At 37.7% G+C, this 20,105-nt stretch overlaps 1 protein-coding gene across 1 annotated transcript; it reads right to left on the bottom strand.

Moving 5' to 3' along the window:
- Positions 1-296: 296 nt before the first annotated feature.
- LOC108681365 (lamin Dm0) lies at positions 297-20,105 on the bottom strand. Its single transcript, XM_018170382.2, has 10 exons — positions 19,663-20,105; positions 14,588-14,724; positions 5,848-6,118; positions 5,338-5,520; positions 4,428-4,568; positions 3,804-4,009; positions 3,305-3,527; positions 1,836-2,066; positions 1,464-1,544; positions 297-1,295 (listed from the first exon to the last, which is right to left on the bottom strand). The coding sequence occupies exons 1-10, from the start codon at positions 19,972-19,974 to the stop codon at positions 1,254-1,256; spliced, it is 1,827 nt and encodes a 608-aa protein (XP_018025871.1). The 5' UTR covers positions 19,975-20,105; the 3' UTR covers positions 297-1,253.

Raw genomic sequence — 20,105 nt, forward strand, 5'->3', positions numbered from 1 at the left:
TGCAATTTAGACCGAACTGGCCGGCATTCTAGTCGTCTTACCAATAAATTAGTTTTAAGACTAAATTAACCCACGGTTCGGTCGATATGGGGCAATTTTAACTGAAAATATATAATGCTTCATTATTGCTCTCTTATGAGCGTTGTTTGATACACAATGTTTTTTAATTACCTTTCTGCCTCTTACAATGGCTTTCGAGGCTGAATAAAATAATGTTTTCTAATCTACTATAATTAGTTCCACAAGGCAGTCGCATCCTTGAACAATTTAATTTTTTTCTTTGAATGAAATAAAAATCATGTAAAGGTTTATTCGTAGAACAGAAGCCTGAACACCAAGAAACAAAAATTGGTGAAAATTGCAGCTGGAATTCAATTATAGAAAACTATTTTGATCAAAAAAAAGTCATCTTATAATTAAGCGGCATTTTAATAGTAAAACAATTCAGCCTGATGTTACTTAAATCTAGAAGAAATTGTTAGTTGCAACAGAGAATGGCAGTGAGTTTGATTGACAGCAACTGAGGACTCCTTCCCAGAGCTGAAAAAAGCACCACAGTTCAGGATGCATTTCACGTCCCTGAAGTTTAAAAATCCGCTAAGAGGCACAACTAATGGTACAGACTTCGATGCGCGATCGACTCCATTAAAATATGCATTAATTGCATAATTAACATTAAATCCTTCAATAGGCGAGGGAGTGTAGTAGAAATCAGTTTTCTCCTTCAAAATCGCTGAATAATAGTTAGCAGGAATTAATTAAGAATAGAGAATCATAGGTTTAGCTACACCCAGTGACAGTATAATTAAAAATCATGGTGGTCGATAGGGAGTAAATCGGAAACGCTGCTTATTTCAAGTCGGGACAAAAACGACTTACCATTTAGGTTCTAGTTGCGCAAGGCTAATGATGAACAAATGAAAGAAACCATAAAGCAAATAATTCTTTCATCAATCACCTTGATATTCAAGGAGTAACTAAATCAAAGCACGTGTAAGACTTTCTACGGGCCAAGTAAGGACGGACGATAACATTCGACATTCACGGATCCATAATGACAAACTAACGCCTCTACCAACATCGCTCTATATATCATTTTTTCTTTTAGTCAACATTCTCCTAACAGGTACTTGGAAGAGGAAAATTTACTAGAGGCACTAATCCCGAGGTCAGCCATAGTTTATCCATTGCTCATCGTGTAGATTACAGAAGACTGCAGGTCCAGTAACTGCGTGTGACCGGCGGCAGGTTCGTTACATGACACAGCAACGCTCCTCGCCCTCCAGGGTGCCTCTCTGTAATAAATGCGTAACATTACTTCTGGTAAAATAGATAGCTTCGGCACTTCTATAATTAACTAATGTTTCCTAATATAGTGAACTTAGAACACACTTGTCATTATTAAGCTGCTTTAATTTATATTTTCAATTGCATTAAACGTAGGCTTTTACTCTAATTTGTACCGGTGTCAGGGATCCGTACGGCCGCTCTAGCGAAGTAGAGTAGGACACCATCACCTTCTTGCTTTCACGTTCGGCAACAGTCTGGAACAAACAAAAATCCAAGAAAAATAAATAGCATAAGTTCAAAGAAAAATTAAGCGGACGATTGGAAGTTTTTAATAAATTATTTCAATTTCTTACCATACTTTAGGTTATACATTTGCAATGCCAGAACGACTTAGATTATTAATGGCCATTTGAGCGTAATTGTATAATGAGAAATAATTACACCATAAAAAATTGATCGATAACCGTTCAAGATTATATAGGTAACTGTTTTACAACTACATGAGCAACCTGCAGCTAACAAGTTAAATATATACAAACGCTCACTTCGCCCTCATTGTTGATGAGTCTGGTGGTGATGGAGTCATCAGTAGGCCACTTGAGGTTCTTCATGACGAGAGTAGTGGGCGGGTCGTGCGTCTCTCCAGCGTCACTGCTCCAGACGGTCGCAGTGGCGTCGGGGGCCAGTTTGTAGGACCTATGGAACTTGTAGACAACAGGGTTGATCTCTTCGTTCTCCGTGGTGCGGATCAGCTGATGCCCACTCAGTGAATACTCCTGAAAAATAAAAATAAATTATAGGGTAAATTATCAGATTTTGCGCGGAAAGTTATCAGTATCAGATAAAATATTTTTATTAATTAATAAGCTTATACACTAGAGTAACGATCCAGCACCTTGAAGATCAAGTCAACCTTGTCATCATAACAAATCTTCGAACACAATTTTATATTTGCCTTGAAGTAATTTCTAATATCTCAAGAAAATGGCACATTGAAAATAAACGAAACTCAAAAATCCAGTTATAAAATGCAAACAGAAAACTATCAGAACAACGTATTATTAGTATTCTGCACGTTTCCTCGGTCTATAAATATATAGCTTTTAGGTGAATAACAATATAATATATAAATTGCCGAAATATTCAATTCAATATTGAAGTAGTATTCAACAACTTTAATGAAGTAGATTAGATTAACCCGAAATAAATTGCTAAATAATCCATAAGATACAAGAAATAATAAGTTTCATCGAAACCTTTTCCCTGCTACCATAGCAACTTGTAAATTAGGAGTCTTGCGAATGAAAGGAAGATCTGATAAGCTCTCATTCAATAAAGAACCTCCTGCTAACTTCGAATTGTAATAAGTGAACGTAGATGTTGATCCGGCAGTCAGTAACTCAGCAAATCGGCAACTCTAATTTGCTGACTACATTTTTATTCAAGATAACTAATAAATTCTTAACTATGCCAAGTTTAAATTTTAAATCGAAATCCTGTGGAATGACCGATTCCACAACTCAAAATTAAATCCGGTTCAGGTAATATCCCGAGACGATGGGCATTTGGGATACGCGCTCAAATAGCCCTACAAATGTTAAAAACGACAATCATGATACAACTTAAGTCGGGCCGTGAAGAGATCACGTACACCTATTACTATTAGAATTGGTACCTACAATACCGTAATGATTTGTAGAATCAATTTCTTTTCACAAAATTAAATTTCAACCTAGATGATCCTAATTACTATATTTGCGAATACAGCTGCGTGTTTAGCCACGCATTTTATTATTTGGCCACATTATTTAGAGTAAAATTTATATGAAACTTCCACCAAGGAAATTTGGTGACGAGTTTCAAAGATATATGTAACATTATAGAACTGAAGGAGAATCACATCACACTACTCATTCGAGAAATCACCTCTTAATACATGAGAGAACTGAAGTACCCAAGGAGAATCACATCGCACAACATATTCGAATGGATTTCTCAGAAGACGTGATCTCACCTTATCGCCCTTATTGTGGAGCTTGATGTACTTGCCATCGGGATCTTCCTCGACTATATGCACGCTGCCAGTGGCCGTAGCAGTGCTCTTCAACTCGGCTTTGGTGGTCTCTTCATCCGAGAACATGGTTCGCTTCCTCTTGACGCCGCGCAGGGGAGTCCCTCCTCGCACTGAAATGCGCTCCTGCACCGCTGCCGTGGTACGGCCAGGAGTGATATTCAGCCTGCGCCAAGAAACACAAGCATTCAGTAACCATTTATGTTTTTATTACTTGGAACGATCACAGTGAGATACAATTTAAATTTAAAATCAGGAGAATACTTTTTAGGTCTGTAGCGCCAATGTCTGTATCCCAAGTCACTCTTACCAATGTGAACGCACCATAACTTGACCCAGAAGTTCTGAGGCATGATCTGAAACGTATTCCTTTCACCCAACTGTAATAATAACAATAATTAAGCAGCAATACTAACTGAAACCTATAAATGAACGATCCTACCTTTCTTCCTCAGACTCGAGCATCCTCCTGTAAGCAGCAATCTCCATGTCCAAAGCAATTTTGATGTCCATGAGATCCTGATATTCCTGCAACTGCAGAGCCATCTCCTTCTGCAGGCGGCTGATCTCTTCTCGAAGCCGCTGAAGCTCGGTGAGCTGGTTGCCTCGCTCAGTCTCCAACAGGTTCTCCAGCTCGTTCACTCGAGTCTGAATAACAAATAAAGTACATTTTTGTGATTGAATTCCATGAGGTTACCGGAAGTCTTAATATGAAAAATAATGAGCACAGCGATGTTTTTTTTATGGCAATGATCAGGGTGGCCTAAATTGAAGCGAGTATTAACGGTATATATCGTTTAACTAATAAAGAGTTTGACATTTTAAAATACTTGATTTTACAATGCAAAGGCTGCTTCCTATGGAGAATATGTTCTTTCATTAAATGTAATTTTGTCGGTGGCATCTAGTGTCATAATACAGCAATGGACCACCTGCTTGTGCAATGTAATTTGGCCTCCTACAGTCTCCAGTGACAAGACACGAAGCAATGAGGCACCAGCTTGCGCCATATAATTAATCCTGCGGCCTCTAGACACAATACAAGGAAGCAACAGCGACGACGCACCTGCAGAGCGTGGTTGGTGGTCTCGAGCTGCGCCAGGCGCGAGCTGAGTTCCTTGGAGCGGTTCTGCGAGTCCCTCAACGTCGTGTTCATGAGCTCAGCGTCTCCACTGTACAGGTCAGCTCGACGGCTCAGCTCATCCAACTGTCAAGCGACATATTATTATTACTATTGACATATGAGCGACATTAGAGAGGTGCTTTATGAGATTTATAGATAATTTTCATCATGATAAAAGGTTCCTCATTAATATTTTGGGCACTAATCTGAATAATATATACATTCAGGATTCAGTATTTGGAAAAATTTTGGTAAATTCAGCATTTGGAAAAAATTTTATGAATGATGTAGGAGTCTGGCGAACTTTTCTCCTCCGAAATTGTTTAAAAAAAACGTAATTGCAAATGTCTTATGAATATCAAGTAAAATCAGAGATAAACAATCTACCCAGTCATTTCTGAACAAACAATAAAGTAAACTAATAGCAAATCATAGCTAAGAACACTTGGCAACTAATCGCAATGAACAAGATTAGTGCCGCATGAATGACTGATTTCCATCGAAGTATTAAACTCGATCTTCAGGTATTGAAGAAATTTATATTACATAATATCCAAGATCACATGGTAATTATTCTCGCTTGACAAGATTAGTTAGGAAGTTAATAACCTTGGTCTTGTAGAGAGACTCGATCTGCAGGTATTACATAAGTTTATATTAAATAATATCCAAGATCGCATGGTGATTATTCTCGCTTAACAAGATTAGTTAGGAAGTTAATGACCTTGGTCTTGTAGAGACTTGATCTGCGGGTATACTCATTCTGCAGGTACTACATAAGTTTATATTAAATAATATCCAAGATCACATGGTGATTATTCTCGCTTGACAAGATTAGGAAGAAGTTAATAACCTTGGTCTCGTAGAGAGACTCGATCTGTGCCCTGTTCTCAGCGAGTTGGTCCTCGTACTGCTCCCTGAGCTCCTGCAGGACATCGTGCATGCGAGCCTCGTACTTTTCCTTCAGCTCGCCGTCGATCTCGGAAATCTCAACCGTCTTCCGCTTGTGTATCTCGTTCATTTGTTGCTCATGAATCTGTAATGGCATGGCAATTAATTCTTTTGTATTTGTTAATTGCTAATAGATAACATAAGCACAAGATGAATCCTCTACAAATTTTTACTTTTTTGCTCGAGCATCTTTGATTAATATTAAATAATTTCTATACTATTTCTCTTTCTTCAGTAATTTGTTACCTGTAAGGAATTGACGTACAGGGGAGCCAAGTGCCAATCAAATCACAAATGTACGTACAGGAATTGAAATTATCACACGATATATAAGGTGTGACACCTTGAGACAACAATACGTACTAAATTGACAGTGTCATACATACATAAATATACATCATACTCATCCCACCTGAGTTTTGAAAGAAAGTTCCTCCTTAAGCCCTTGGCATCTGTTCTCAAGGTCGACCCTCATAAGGACCTCGCCCTCGAGCTGCTTCTTGGCCTCGTCGAGCTGACGCGTGAGGTCAGTGACGCGGGCACGCAGCTCCCTCAGCTCAGCCTGGAGCTTCTTGCGCTCGTTGTCGCTCTGACTCAGCTGCTTCGTCAGGTCATCCACCTCCTCTTCAGTCTTGCTCAGGCTCTTCTGACACGCCGTTAGTTCGTTGTCCTTGCGCACAAGCCTGTAATGAAACCATATTTCAGTACATTTCGGAAACATGTGCTACTGATGGATCGTCTCTGAAATGGAAATCTCTTAAATACGAGCGCGCAACAGCAAATCTAGCGCGGAACCAAACTCAGAAGAAAAGAGTTTTTCATAACATACAAGGACATTATTAAAATGATCAGTTCTTATCAGCTTAAAGTTTGTTTCTGTAGCTTCCTCAATTAAGTGGCTCCATGACTATAGCTCAATATAATCGATCGTTTGAGGGCAACTTAGTAAGGCATTGCAGTATAATGAGTGGTTTCTCAAATCTTCAAAAATATTTGGCTAATCGGGATATTATTTTGCCGTCTTGAAGCAAGATTGTGTATTATCCTATCAATATATCTCTATCGCTTACACACCGGTAATGTCTGCCAAGCAATTATGTCATTTATGCCGATAAATAATCAAATTTTCGTCAAATTTATGGATATATTTTGTCTTCCGGCTCAGTGGCAAATAAGTGTAAGTGAACTCTTGGATTAATATTGCCTCAAATTAGTCGAAAACTCTACCGCCAAAACTAACATGTCTACCGTCATGAGAAAACACCATGCATGACACGGGCAGGCAGGGTTAAAAATGATGCAATACGGTCGTCAGACGCCAGGGAGACAGGGAACGGATGAAGCTACGCTAGGCGTGTATATAGGACCGAACATTGTACAACCCGTACCGTACACAAATGCGTACGTACACTATGACTGTACAGGACGGCGGCTTCGCGGTAGTAGAAAAACAAGCAAACAACCAACATCCTGCACAGCGTGTCCACAACCCTGCCATGACTCACGTCTCGTGTTGCAGACGCGAGTGAGAGTAGTGAAAGAGCGCACAGAACTCAAGTCAAGTGAATTATAAAAGTGTAATAAGATGAACATTAAAATATCTGGCCAAAAGAATAAAATTATCGGGCGTAAATAGGTATCAAATCCTTCATCCGACCAGCGATGTAAAATACAAAACTAATGTTCGCCAAATTATCGAAAAAATCGCATTATATTAAACTGTGTTGTGTTACATATTTTCATTTATAATCAGATAGAGATCATTACAGAATTGACAGAGATCACACAGTGCCATGTTTCCGCGCGTTATTTCTCGCTGCCAGAAACCACCACCACCACTTTAGTATATTCAAGTCTTGGGTCTATAGAAGTGATTAACATCAAGTAAAATCAAATTAAAATTTGAGATATGGCTTCAAATTCAACTTCATCAAGTATATTTTATATTCAATTAAATTATTTATTATGAACGTCTTTAAAACGCAAAAAAAAAAATAGTTTATTAAATATTTGAACTTCTCATACAGCAAATCGACCTGAATTCTTTAGACATAAATTAACAATTCTACTAAGTCTGACATAGCTCACACATACTAGCTATAGTCTTATTAGCAGTACACGATTTTCATTCATTGTGCATGCCATACCCAGAACTGTATGGCGACGTTAGGCAACTGACGCTATTTCAAAGCGCAGGAGAGCTCCCCCCAAGACACCCCCGCACTGAACCTCACCAAACATTACCGGCCGGCATGCCATGATGCCTGCAACGTACGCACGCACAACGGTCTACCGCGCGAAATAAACGACACGAATATTTTTTACAGCACACAAACTACTTTGTGATTCAAATTACATGGATGAATATTGTCCAGCGAAAAGAGATGATCTTGTTATCGAGTTTCCAGATCTAATGACAAGATCACTGATGAATCGAGCAGTGTTTGTTGCACCACCTCGTCAAGTAGGCAAGCGCGACACGCCCTAGACACAGCAGCTATGTATGACGCGTGCAGTACACGAGATCACCATAACGGCCAACGCATCAACGAGCCAACATTATTATTCCACACAGGAGATAAATATTAGACGAAATGTGGAGCGATGCGAATGAAAGGAAACCAAGCCGTATTACATATATTATGGTTTCATTTCATTATACATCTAAACCTTATATATTATAAATTCTAATTCACAAACCTGACAAACTACAATAATTTCGCAGTAAATAAATACATTATATAGTACAGCAAGAAGGAATGCAGTGCTATGTTTCTTCGCGATACTTCCCGCTGACGAAAACCATCACACTCGAGTAATATAGTTATTATATATATACATTTAGTTAGCAACCATAAACGTGACAAAAATGTTTCATGTAGAGAACTGTTGAGATGTTCAACAAGGCAGAAGTATGCATGGTTAGAACTTGAGCACTTCATGAGGCAGGTTCATTTGAAGTAAACAAGCATACATACTTAGCGTCCTACATAAAGAGAAACAAAGCCTTAGAACATATATATAAGCAAGCGAACTATGAACGTGAGGCGGCGAACATTTCTAAGGTTTTTTATACACAATCTTGATGCGTTGAATTTAGTGAGACAATAATGAAGCTATCTAGCATCTAGACACATCACAGCCCACAATAGTGATGATATCAGCAGCATCTAGACACGTCACAGCCCACAATAGTGATGACATCAGCAGCATCTAGACACATCACACCCCACAATAGTGATGACATCAGCAGGACCAAGGGAAAGGACCAGGAGAGATAGTGAGAGAAACGTTTCTTTTGTCCTTAATAGCTATTAACATCTTCAGTGTATTCTTGTTAGGATACATACCTCAACACCAACACACAGAGACTCGTTGCATATCTTGCGTCCTATATCGTATTCTAAAATATTTATTTAATATGAAGGATGATATTAAGTTGAATATGAAGACAGCGAGGAGTTACCGCAGCAAGCCAGACTCGGGAAGGAGAGCTAAAAAAAGCAAACGCGCTGGGTCAAGGTCACCGGCGGTTACACCTGCGACTCTCGCGTTCATGAGCGTGAAAACCACTACCTATGTTCGTCATAGTGTTATATTAATTTGTGACATAACACAAAACTTCAAGATGGGTTCAAATTTCACACTGGAATAAAACTCTGAGACTTGATCATAACATAAAACATCTGTCATTTTTACGGCAAAAATACAATAGAATGCGCACTAAAGCCGAAGCATTTGTGAATCCCTGATGACTATATTAAGCGTGAATCTCTCTAGAGTCTAGACGATGAGATGTAAATAAAGTTCGCACCAACAGTGGAAGCTTTAAATGAAATTATACCAGAGTCAATTTATTTTAAAAAATTCAATATAACGATAACACACATCAAGAGCGCCCAAAACCAAAGAGAAACTGACTTGTAAACTTTCTATTCATCAGCAAACCTAAGGTAGACACTAGTAATTGGAAGGTTGCGGGTTATGGCTGGCATGGCATGGGTCGTAGACGTAGTGCAGTCCAGTGTTTGGGACCGAGCGTGTGGACAGAGTGTGTGGATTGAGTGTGTGGAACCGCGTGTGATGGACCGAGTGTCTGGACCGCGTGTGTAACCGCGCGTGCGTGGCGGCATGTGTGTGACCGCGTGTGCGTGGCGGCATGTGTGTGACCGCGTGTGCGTGGCGGCATGTGTGTGTAACCGCGTGTGCGTGGCGGCATGTGTGTGACCGCGTGTGCGTGGCGGTGTGTGTGGCACCGTAAAGCGAGCGTCAGGCTCACGTCATCTTTGCTTATAGCGCCACATCGATGACGTCATTGCGGGCTACAGGGCTAACTTGCCGTTTGATGAACCAAATGTGGACTAGCTGCATGATATTGGGAGCAAAAAGAGGGCAAATTACAAAATAATGCAATAAAACCTTACTCAATATGGGAATTTCCATCCTCATGTGTCAGTTTATTTCAGCGCGAATTCAGTTTTTAGCGCGAATGCGCTAAAGAATATTTAATCATACTTAGTGAATTTTCTCGCCATGAATTATTGAAACATTCCGTAACGCAAGGAAATAGTTAAGTTTAAAAACACTTACGTCTACGAAAAACACTCAAGTAATCCAGATTCTGTGAAATTTCCAACACACAAGAGTCAAGACTCATACCAAGAATCCAAGATATTAATTCGAGAATTCTGTGATATTCTAACGAAACATTAGAATTCTCTTTGGACTTGAAGAATGCGTACACGTCCGCTGCACGGACCAGCAGATGGCAGGCCTCATAATCGTGGCTAGAAAGTTAGATACAAATTCCCCATAGAGGTCAACCTGGGTGAAATCCAAAATTTCTTTCACTAAAAACTAGAAATGATGAATGAAGTCTTTCTTAGCTTTCAATCTTTTCATCTTCTAGAGAAATCGCAGTCGAAAACGTTGCTTTCAAGCTTAGAAAAGGGTCAGTATTAGAGAATTTTTTTCGTTGAGCCTGTAACAACGTTCTTTCAAATAGCAAAAATATATATTAATTATTATTATTAATATTATATATTATTATATTATATATATATTAATATTATATATTATATAATAATATATATTAATTGTTTAAGCTATATTATTATATAGCTTAAACTTAATTAGGAACAAGTTTACAAGAACGTAAATAAATCATTAATGATGGAAAACTAATTCCGCGTGCATTCAAGTACCGTTTCACATCATGTCTGTTCATCTAACACAAACAATTCTAGGATGAGGGAGAATTCTCTCACAATAAAGGCCAAGTCCACACAAGTTTGAGAGAGCGAAGACAACACGTCAAGCGGAAGGCATCTCCGCACAAGTGCTACGAGGTGGTCACTGTTGACATAGCGCGTTAGCACTGATCCTGTCACCGCATACAACAGTGACCAGCGCGCCTTTCGCACATTCCAAACAACGCGATTTGAATAGAAATTTTAAGAAAAAAAAAACGATCAAATAGTGCCTGTCTACTTATATGATACAATTCTCAAAGGATTACAATCGAGCAGCTTCATCTCAAAATCCGCGATCAATTCAATAGGCTCCGTGGCAACGTCAAACTCAAAGAGAATATTGAGCTTGTAAACCACTATATGTTCAGTATATACTGTTACATTAATTTTTTTCCATAACGCAAAACTTCAAAATAGGTTTGAATCTTCACAGTGGAATAAAACTATGAGACTTTATCAAATACGAACGTGTCATTTCTACAGCAAAAAAAAAATCCGCACAAAAGGCGAACATAAGCATTTATGAATCCCTGATGACTTAAATTAAGCGCAAATCCCTCAACTACCGGATTATCTGAGATTCGAAATTGTTTTGAACAGTTCCAAATTATCGTGTTGTACTACAATATATACGTGTATCATGTACTTATTTCCAACAAAATTTCTCTATTCCACGTTTTCTGTAACTTGAAAATTAATGTTCTTACAAATGAAACATTAGTAAATTAAAATTACTTCCTTGTACCTGCATTTTGATCAATCCACGTCATCTGAAGACTTTGTTCGACCCTGAAAATTTAAATCAAACGAATTCTCTGACCATTAACCACCCGTGTTCAAACAAGCTTATTCTGCCATCTAAAACTAACGTCTACGTATACGTAGACTAACATCTTCAGAATTATGCATGAAATACTTATCGTTGATTCAAATATATACCTTCTCACACGATTTCAGATCAAAGTCTCGACAAGAATTTAACAGCAAATAAAACCAAAAGTGAAGTCATCAAATCTTCATTGAAAAGTTTCTAAACCAGTTTCATTATCACTTAGAAATATGATAAATTTTCTTGTCATTCAAATTTACTAATCATTTGTCAATTTTGATAAACTTGCGTTCCATGCTGACTAATGATATACACAAGGGTTGAACATATTCGTCTATGGGCCTGAGGTGCGAGTACTTCTCAATGTAAGTCTTATCCTTGAGCCATATCGGCATAAACATACCACCAAAAATAAAGAAGAATGATTAAAATATTAAAGAGCAAAGATGCCCACGCTAGCGTGCGGGTACAGCACTAGCAATAGAAGCAGCAGGGGGGCAACAACCCCGTGAACAAACCGGTTACTTGAGACCACGTGTTGGCACTGCGGTACACAATTATACAAGGTACAACGCTACTCCACTAGTCATACATGTGCGGTATAACGATGCAATGTAACGTACGTGAGCGTATAAACAATACACAATTGAAAACGCTTTACGTGGGCATTGCAATAATTTTCTCAATTTACAGGTGCAAGTACATTGCGCAATTACGTCATAAATGAACACCAATTACATTGCACCAGTATACTTGTATACGTCATAAATGAACGCATTTCAGTGGGCTGTGGATATAAAGATGATACACGTGACGGCATGAATTTGTTTTTAATCCACCAATTTATCGCGCTATTGTGTTATTTCAGAAATGACGCTATTCAGTCATAGGCTCTAACTGTTCGTGCATTATGTATAGTGATGGAAAATAATATCTCAGAGCTAGGCGGAATACTAAGAACAGTGGTTCCTACATTCGAAATCAACCCAGCCTTGTAACTTAATCAGTTCCTAACGATTAGCCGAGCTATAGGAAATATGATTTTTTTTAAAGATTTTTCGACCCAATATATGTGCACTTGTTTATCTATAACTACTATAATTTCATCCTACTTCACGGCTCAATGCGCCAGAAGCTTTAGTGACCAATGATAAAAACGAATAGGAACAAAACTGTCGACCATTCACCGCCCAGTCCTGCTCACACATTTAAAGTAAATAAGGAGACGTCTAACAAACTACATAAGCAATAACTACAGACAATAGGTAGGCAGGCACGAGCACAAGGATTAACATTCGTGCCGCTTTAAGGGCAAACCACGCAAACTTTCTCTCCGGAATACCGCAGTCTAAGCCAGCAGTCCGTTCATTACTCACTAACTCACAAGGCCTCAGTCGGTAATGAGATGATCGAGATATATTGTCTCAGCTGCTCAATCAAGGGGAAAATGATGGCCATAAAACAAAGTAACGAATAATTGAGCTTAACATATATACTAATGAACAATGAAATTATTTGGTAAATATTTGAAGTAAATGCAGTAAAATTCCACGTTCGTTGAGGGAAATTCATATTGATATCATTCATTGATATCTTGTCTCGCACATGCAAGAGTGTTTGTGACAGAGGCTTTTAGATAAGAGATAAAGACGCTTCGTCAGCAGCAGCTCTACGTGCACATTACTGACAAGTCACGACCAACATGAATGAAAACTTGAGTAACAAAATAAAGTTAGAGTATACTACATTGAGGATGCATTAAAAATATCAACTAGGAACAACTATGTTCGAAATTAAACACTTTAGTTCGTCGGACATTTTTGTACACTTCAGACACACGCACTAATGGAAATGCAAGGGTCATATTATCCACATAGTGATACACTATTTTACGCAGAGCACCAAGCAGAAAGTATACGTAGCACTGATTCGTCCTATTGCCGAGTAAAACCGCATCAAACTGACCCACAAAAGGGCATGAAGCGCATCGCTATCTGGCCAACGTCTCGCTTATTTCCCCGAAAGTGCCAAATTTTTAGATTATAGAATTGAGCAGTGAACAATTTTGAGCTTTAAGAACCCCTAAAACGTACCAAATTGAAATGTTGCACACTGTGTGAACTAGGCAAAGGAAGATGGGAGAATACGCCTCAAAGAATACGAAAGCATGCGTTGAAAAGAGGCCGATAACATACAAAAAAGTCAAACCAAAAACAATACATTTTGCTCCATGTGAACAAATAGTATACGTATGAACAATAAAACTCGAATGCAAGTCACACCTGAGATTTAGGTCGTGGTTTTACTAAATATTTCCGGGAGTCTCACGAAACAAATATTTAAGATAAGGCGGGGTAGATAGGGAAAAGGTGTTGCTTCACGCTTAGCGAGCAAGAGATAGCGATCTGATAACACGTTTCTTATCTGCGTTTGAAGCCCAACCTAACTCACTGCTCTACATTCATCGACAAAAAGATCAAAATTCCGTTTCCGGAATAATCTACAACAATTTTAACTTATGATGCATAATTTCATTAACACTGGACGCTCTTGCTCGGCAGAACATTTATTATTCTTTGAATGGATTTTTTGTCGGGAAACGGGCTATAAGCTGAATTTTTTATTTCAAAAAAATTGCATAGGATTATTACGATTAGAAACGCAAAAATTTAAGTGATGCGAAATCAAATGATTAAAAACATCAAGTCATTGACATTCGCAATCCCAATTGAGAAAAATTCAAAGTGGAAAATTTTCAGATCGATTTATACATATAGTATTTATACATATACATATACAAAGGAGGGCAAATAGACGGAACACGTCCAATGTTACATCCGGGACCTGAGGGCGGGGTGACCTGCCTAGCGACGACTCGGAGACGGAGGACGACGAAGGCGGCGCATCAGCGTGACCGTGGACTAAGAAGTCCTAAACTCATCATGAGGTCATATCAATCAGCACTACACCAATTACGCATTAATTAACAAGAACTAATCAATAACAAAAAAAGTCATAAGCATATAATAGTAAATTCATGTGAGGTATTAGGGTATATTGTGAATACTCACTGCACTCTGAGGTCGTCGTTATCAGCCTTAAGCTTGCCCACAGTGATCTGAAGCTGCGCCTTGTCGCGAGCTGTGTCCGTGACAAGTTTCCTAGCGTCCTCCAGCTCCTGGTCATACAGATGCTTCATCGAGAAAACCTGCGGCAAATACGAGAATGGTAATTAGATTTACGCACAATTATAGTTGATTTAAATGACATATATTATGCCTAGCTTCCTTTCAGTTTAGGGTAGCATAGATGGTTCTTCTAGAAAACCTGCGCCAAATACAAGCGCGTTAACCAGATTTACACACAATTATACAATTTATTTAAATATCAATTATGCCTAGCATCATTTCATTTTAGGGTCGCACAGATGCTTCATCAAGAAAACCTGCAGCAAATGCGAGAGTGTTAACCAGATTCATGAATGGTTTCCACAACGCATTAAATGGTGCCCAACTTATTAGAATCTCCTATGGGAATGAACTTTTGTCTCTTATCTAGGTCTTCTACAACTAAACCAGTTAATATGCTTATCTTACAGCGGCTTTTGGAATATATACAACTTTTACTATGAATTGAGTATTATAATAACATCTTAAGCAATAAGGTTGCACGTAACACAGAACTCAATACCCTGCCTGAAGTGAAACTTGAATAATATAAATAAGCTGGATTCACTCGTCTTGATTATTGACAAAAGATTGACAATTATATCAAAATGAAATGAACTTAAAAATAAGAGTAAAATTTGCAGAGAATATATTTCAGGGTGTAGATTGAAATTTCTTTGGAGGAATTGAGAAATTTCTTGTGTTTGGGTAAATGTAAAATTTAAATTTATGCCTTGAAAACAGAAAAAAATTGATGCACCTCATGTTAGAAACTTGTATCAAGCACAAATAATTGGAGAAATAAATAAAAAAATTACTGCCAAATTAAAACAACCCTGATGAAAAATTCTTAAATTTATTTTTTAATGTTACTATTAATCATTCAATGGAGTGTTTAATTTAACCGACTTTATCCAAAGTAACACAGGTGCACAATCTATTCAGTTCCCTCTAATACTTGAAAAAATTACACATACTTTCAAAATCTTCAACTCAAATCCAAATTTTTTTCTTAAATTATGACCAACATATAAATACACTTCAATATCTTCAGCTAACTCCAATTTACAAAATTTTATTAAATACTGAGAAACAAACTTTTAGTTTCTTTAACTAACTTAAATCCAAATAAATTTTATACATATGCTGTGTATTATATATGTACTATTTCAATTTTGTCACCCATTATTTTTAAATAACACTTATTAATTACAACATGAATCTTCTATAGGTATGTCTTATTACTTGTGATATTTTATTTGTATTTTAATGAGTCAAAAGGTGTTTTTTGATGGCTTGGTAGATCACAAATCAGATTTTCAAAAAACTTTAATATATTAACAATATTTTGAATGAGCACAATTCAATATCAAGTAAAATGAGTTTTTTGTAAAGGGGTTGAAAATCAAGAGGGGTTTGGTTTACTGTAAGTGTAATAGGGAGAGGTTTGGCCAACATGTGCATGAGCAATGTGCTGGATATGAATGAACAAATATATGCACCAGTGGAATGAGAGGAGAGAGGATGAATGTTGTATGCATGTCAGGAGTGTGAAAGAATTATAGAGGCAGGCAGGGTGAAAATTGGTATGATTAATAGATGAACTGATAAATACATGTATAGTGGTAAAAAAAACTAGAATCCTTGCATAAATTAGGTAATTTTTTGGAATCAATCAAGTATCAGGCTGGATCAATCTTGAACATATGAACTGCCATTCTAAAATTACAGCCTGCAGGCAACTGAGATGCTGGCCTATTAAAAAATGCCTTTTAGGTTTGAATATTAGTGTAGCAAACTTTCCATTAAGTCATATTGCCTTGAATCAACCTTCATGTTTAGTTTCAGATTCAATCACAATCAATAAACACTACATGGATCAGTATCTGCACATATGGTCCAACTATCTATCATTCATATCAATTGCAATGCATGCAAAGCATGTATCAATCATTCACCAGTGCCATATTGATTGTAAACTGCATTCTCCACAGATGTATAATGTTGATGCACCTTGGCATCTTTGGGACAATGAATTGGGCATCCACAACCTATTTAGTGTCAATTTAATAACCTACATGAAGCATTAACCTACATTAACCTACAGCAATAACCTACATGAAGTGATAATGAGAGGGAATGCCAGACAATGATGTAGGCAATTTGGAATGAGCAATCTTCTCTGGTCCTGGACTATTTGAATTCTTGCCTGTGCTTGCTAAATAATCTTGGTCAAAACTGTGAAGTTAAGAAAGAATTGGCGATGTTAGGTCTTCTGATACTACCTATATGATGTTTGTACTATTTAGTTTTGGTTATTTATACAATAGCCCTATAACATATCATCTTGTTCTAGCCAAAATGGATGCAAAAAAATAGAGGAAAATATACACTTTCCAATCCAGAACTATCATCAATGCCAATAATGTTGCTGCATCACTCAAGTTGCTGGCTTTCAATAGAAACTGTGTATTTTATTAGTAAAACTGAACCACATTTTCTTGTGCAATCAAAACAGCTTTGCAATTATCATGTTATTAAACCATAAAAATTGTAGTTCTGCCAGTATTATAGTTTTTGACAAGCACTGGAGCAGTCAGTCAAGTGCAACCAGTGTGCAGAGTTTGGCAAGCTCATTGCCAATTTTTGCAAATTTTTGTAGACCAAAAATGTTGCAAGTACCGTAAAATGGGGTAACTTAGACCACTACTATTAGATATGCAAACTTTTCAAATCTTTCTATTGTGTTATGTAGCCTCAGTATTAGGCCTTTAATGCCCATTGACAAAATTTTTCTATGTCAAATAGTTTCTGAGTTGTGGGGGTTTTTGTTAAAAAAACGAAAAGTGGTCTAAGTTACCCCGCCAGTCTAAGTTACCCCATTTTACGGTAGTAGACAAAAAACTACACGGCATTGCTGCCTTGCCAGCAGTCTTCAAGATGCATTGCAAACATAATTTTCATCAAAATTCATTTCAAACACAACTTTCATAAATGTATCTTTAACACCCCAGGACCCAGATATTGCAGTAGACAATTGCATTGCAACCAAAATTACCAAATTGTTGATCATGCTTTGCAGCCTCTTCCGAATAAATGGAAACTGAAAATTTTAAAAATTGATGCAGCCACTGATGTACCTTCTTTTCCACAGTTAACATTGCCAAAGATTTGCAAACATCTAAAATGCAATAATTTCAATCATAATATGTTGGCAAGATCTTCTAGAGACATAAATTTTGATGCTGATGCATTGCCAAAGATCTATAGATATTCCACTTTCTGCACCCTACCAGGGTGCAGAAAGTAGGCAAATATCAAAAGATTATTGACAATGCATCAGCAGCAAAATTTATGCCTTCAGAAGATCTTGCCAACACATTTGGATTGAAATTATTGCATTTTAAAAACGACTTAGAAATTTTTGCAAATCTGGAAGACTGCAAGCACACACAGTACGGTTTCTGGTACATCAGATGGATCAGGGTGCAGTGAAGCTTGTCCAGAAATCAGTTGCAATGATGCAGTGCGTGGATAGTAAGGGATATACTATCAAAGTTGTTAGTAGCATTTTTGTATTAAAAATTACCCAGCGACGGATCTTGAAAATGGCTGGCAACGCTTTGGGCTAAATATATATATATTGGCAACACTGTTTGCACCCTCTGCAGTCTGCACACTGGCACCCTGGAAGTGTCAAGTGCGGCATTATTGGTCAAGTAGTGTGTAGTGACTACTGAATAGTGACTTTTGTGTTGCTGATGGTAAAGCTTTTCTGGCATTTTTGTTATTGCAACATTACTTGTTAGCTTGTATAAGTTGTATTAGTTGTATAGTCTGATTAAATAATTTGATTAGTAATAAATTTGCACATGTTAGTTAGTAAAAAGCATGAGCTTTCCAAGCTTCAAACATTTATTTTCATCAATCTGGAGTATTGGGCTGAATTCACCAAAACTTAGTTAAGGGTAAAAATTAGCATTCTTGATTTTAGAAAAAATCAAGCCAAGTAGGCTATTTACCTCAATTTATGTAAGAAAATTCAGCCACTGCCCACTGGCTACTGGGCATAGAAATGAATGGAATTGTTGTTATCATCTGTACTTCCACTCATAGAAATGAGTGGAAGTACAGATGTTTTGTCTCATTAGCAGATGGATCTTCAAAAATTTTTAAAGCTTGGAATTTTCAAAATTAAACCCTGGGACATTTTACTACAAATTTCTTTAGCATATGCATAAGCATAGAAATGCTTAAATTTATTTAAAAATACTAATGAATTAAAAGTACCTAATGATTAAAAGTAATGAGTAATGACATAGCTAAAACAACTTAATATAGGAAATAATAGTGTTGTATAGGGTAAACGCGGTATATTCCGACACATTAAGGACTCATCGAGAAATGAAAAACTATAAAAAAAAACGTATGCGTTACGTAAGTTCTGTTGCCTTCACGTGACTCTCAAAACACTTCACTACGCGTCAGCAACAATGAAACGTCACAAAATGTTGCCATATTTATTAAAAAGCCTTTAGAATGGAAACCTACCAAATCCCTATATTCCGTCATTGGTAGAGCAAGGTCAACTGTCAAATTTGACACATTTTTCGATGATCTCACCAGGTGGCATGCATTGTCTCTCTTTGGATCTCAATATTTTCCCTGTTCCCACTAGATGGCCAAGACCTATAGTGTTTTTGCAGTATTTCGACACGCAAATGTATGACGTCACCATTTCAACCATCAATGAACGCATGGAACTAAAACAAAGCTTAATATAAAGGAAAAACTAGAGAAGTGACGGAATTACCTACGATGTCGGAATATACCGCGTTTACCCTACATTGATGATGGAACTAAAACAAAGCTTAATATAAAGGAAAAACTAGAGAAGTGACGGAATTACCTACGATGTCGGAATATACCGCGTTTACCCTACCTATAATTTTTAATCGTAAATATAATTACGTAAGTACCTCTTTTTTCATGCTTTCTTCGATGGTCTCAATCTGTACAGAGAGGCGACTATTCTCGGTCTCGAGATGCCGCACGCGGTCGATGTAAGTTGCCAATCTGTTATTGAGGTCTTGTAAGTCTTGCTTTTCCCTCAAACGCGAAATTCTTGTTGGACTTAGCGGCGAACTCCGGGCAGATTTTGCTCTCGAGCTGCCAGGGGTAGGGTTTCGAGGGGTACTCGTTCCTGGAGTAGCCATGCCGCTCGTTTCGCCGCCCGATGAGCTAAACGTTGTACGAGTCGTCGTAGTTTTCTTCACACTACGAGCGGACATCCTCGCGCAAGTGGCACAACGTATCAATGAAACACGAAGTTAGTACAAGTTACAACCGACTGACTTTGAATAAACACTAGAACGCGTTGAGAATGCCGGTAACCAGCATACACAACCACACCTATCAACAA

This window comes from Hyalella azteca, unplaced genomic scaffold (genome assembly GCF_000764305.2).
Source record: "Hyalella azteca isolate HAZT.00-mixed unplaced genomic scaffold, Hazt_2.0.2 contig16063, whole genome shotgun sequence".
Classification (NCBI taxonomy): domain Eukaryota; kingdom Metazoa; phylum Arthropoda; class Malacostraca; order Amphipoda; family Hyalellidae; genus Hyalella; species Hyalella azteca.

Coding starts and splice junctions, on each gene's coding strand:
- LOC108681365 (XM_018170382.2), bottom strand. CDS start 19,974: ATGTCCGCTCGTAGTGTGAAGAAAACTACGACGACTCGTACAACGTTT. Junction 4,569..5,337: donor AGTCTCTCTACGAGACCAAG/GTTATTAACTTC, acceptor GTCGCTTGACAG/TTGGATGAGCTGAGCCGTCG. Junction 3,528..3,803: donor CTCGAGTCTGAGGAAGAAAG/GTAGGATCGTTC, acceptor TTCTTGGCGCAG/GCTGAATATCACTCCTGGCC.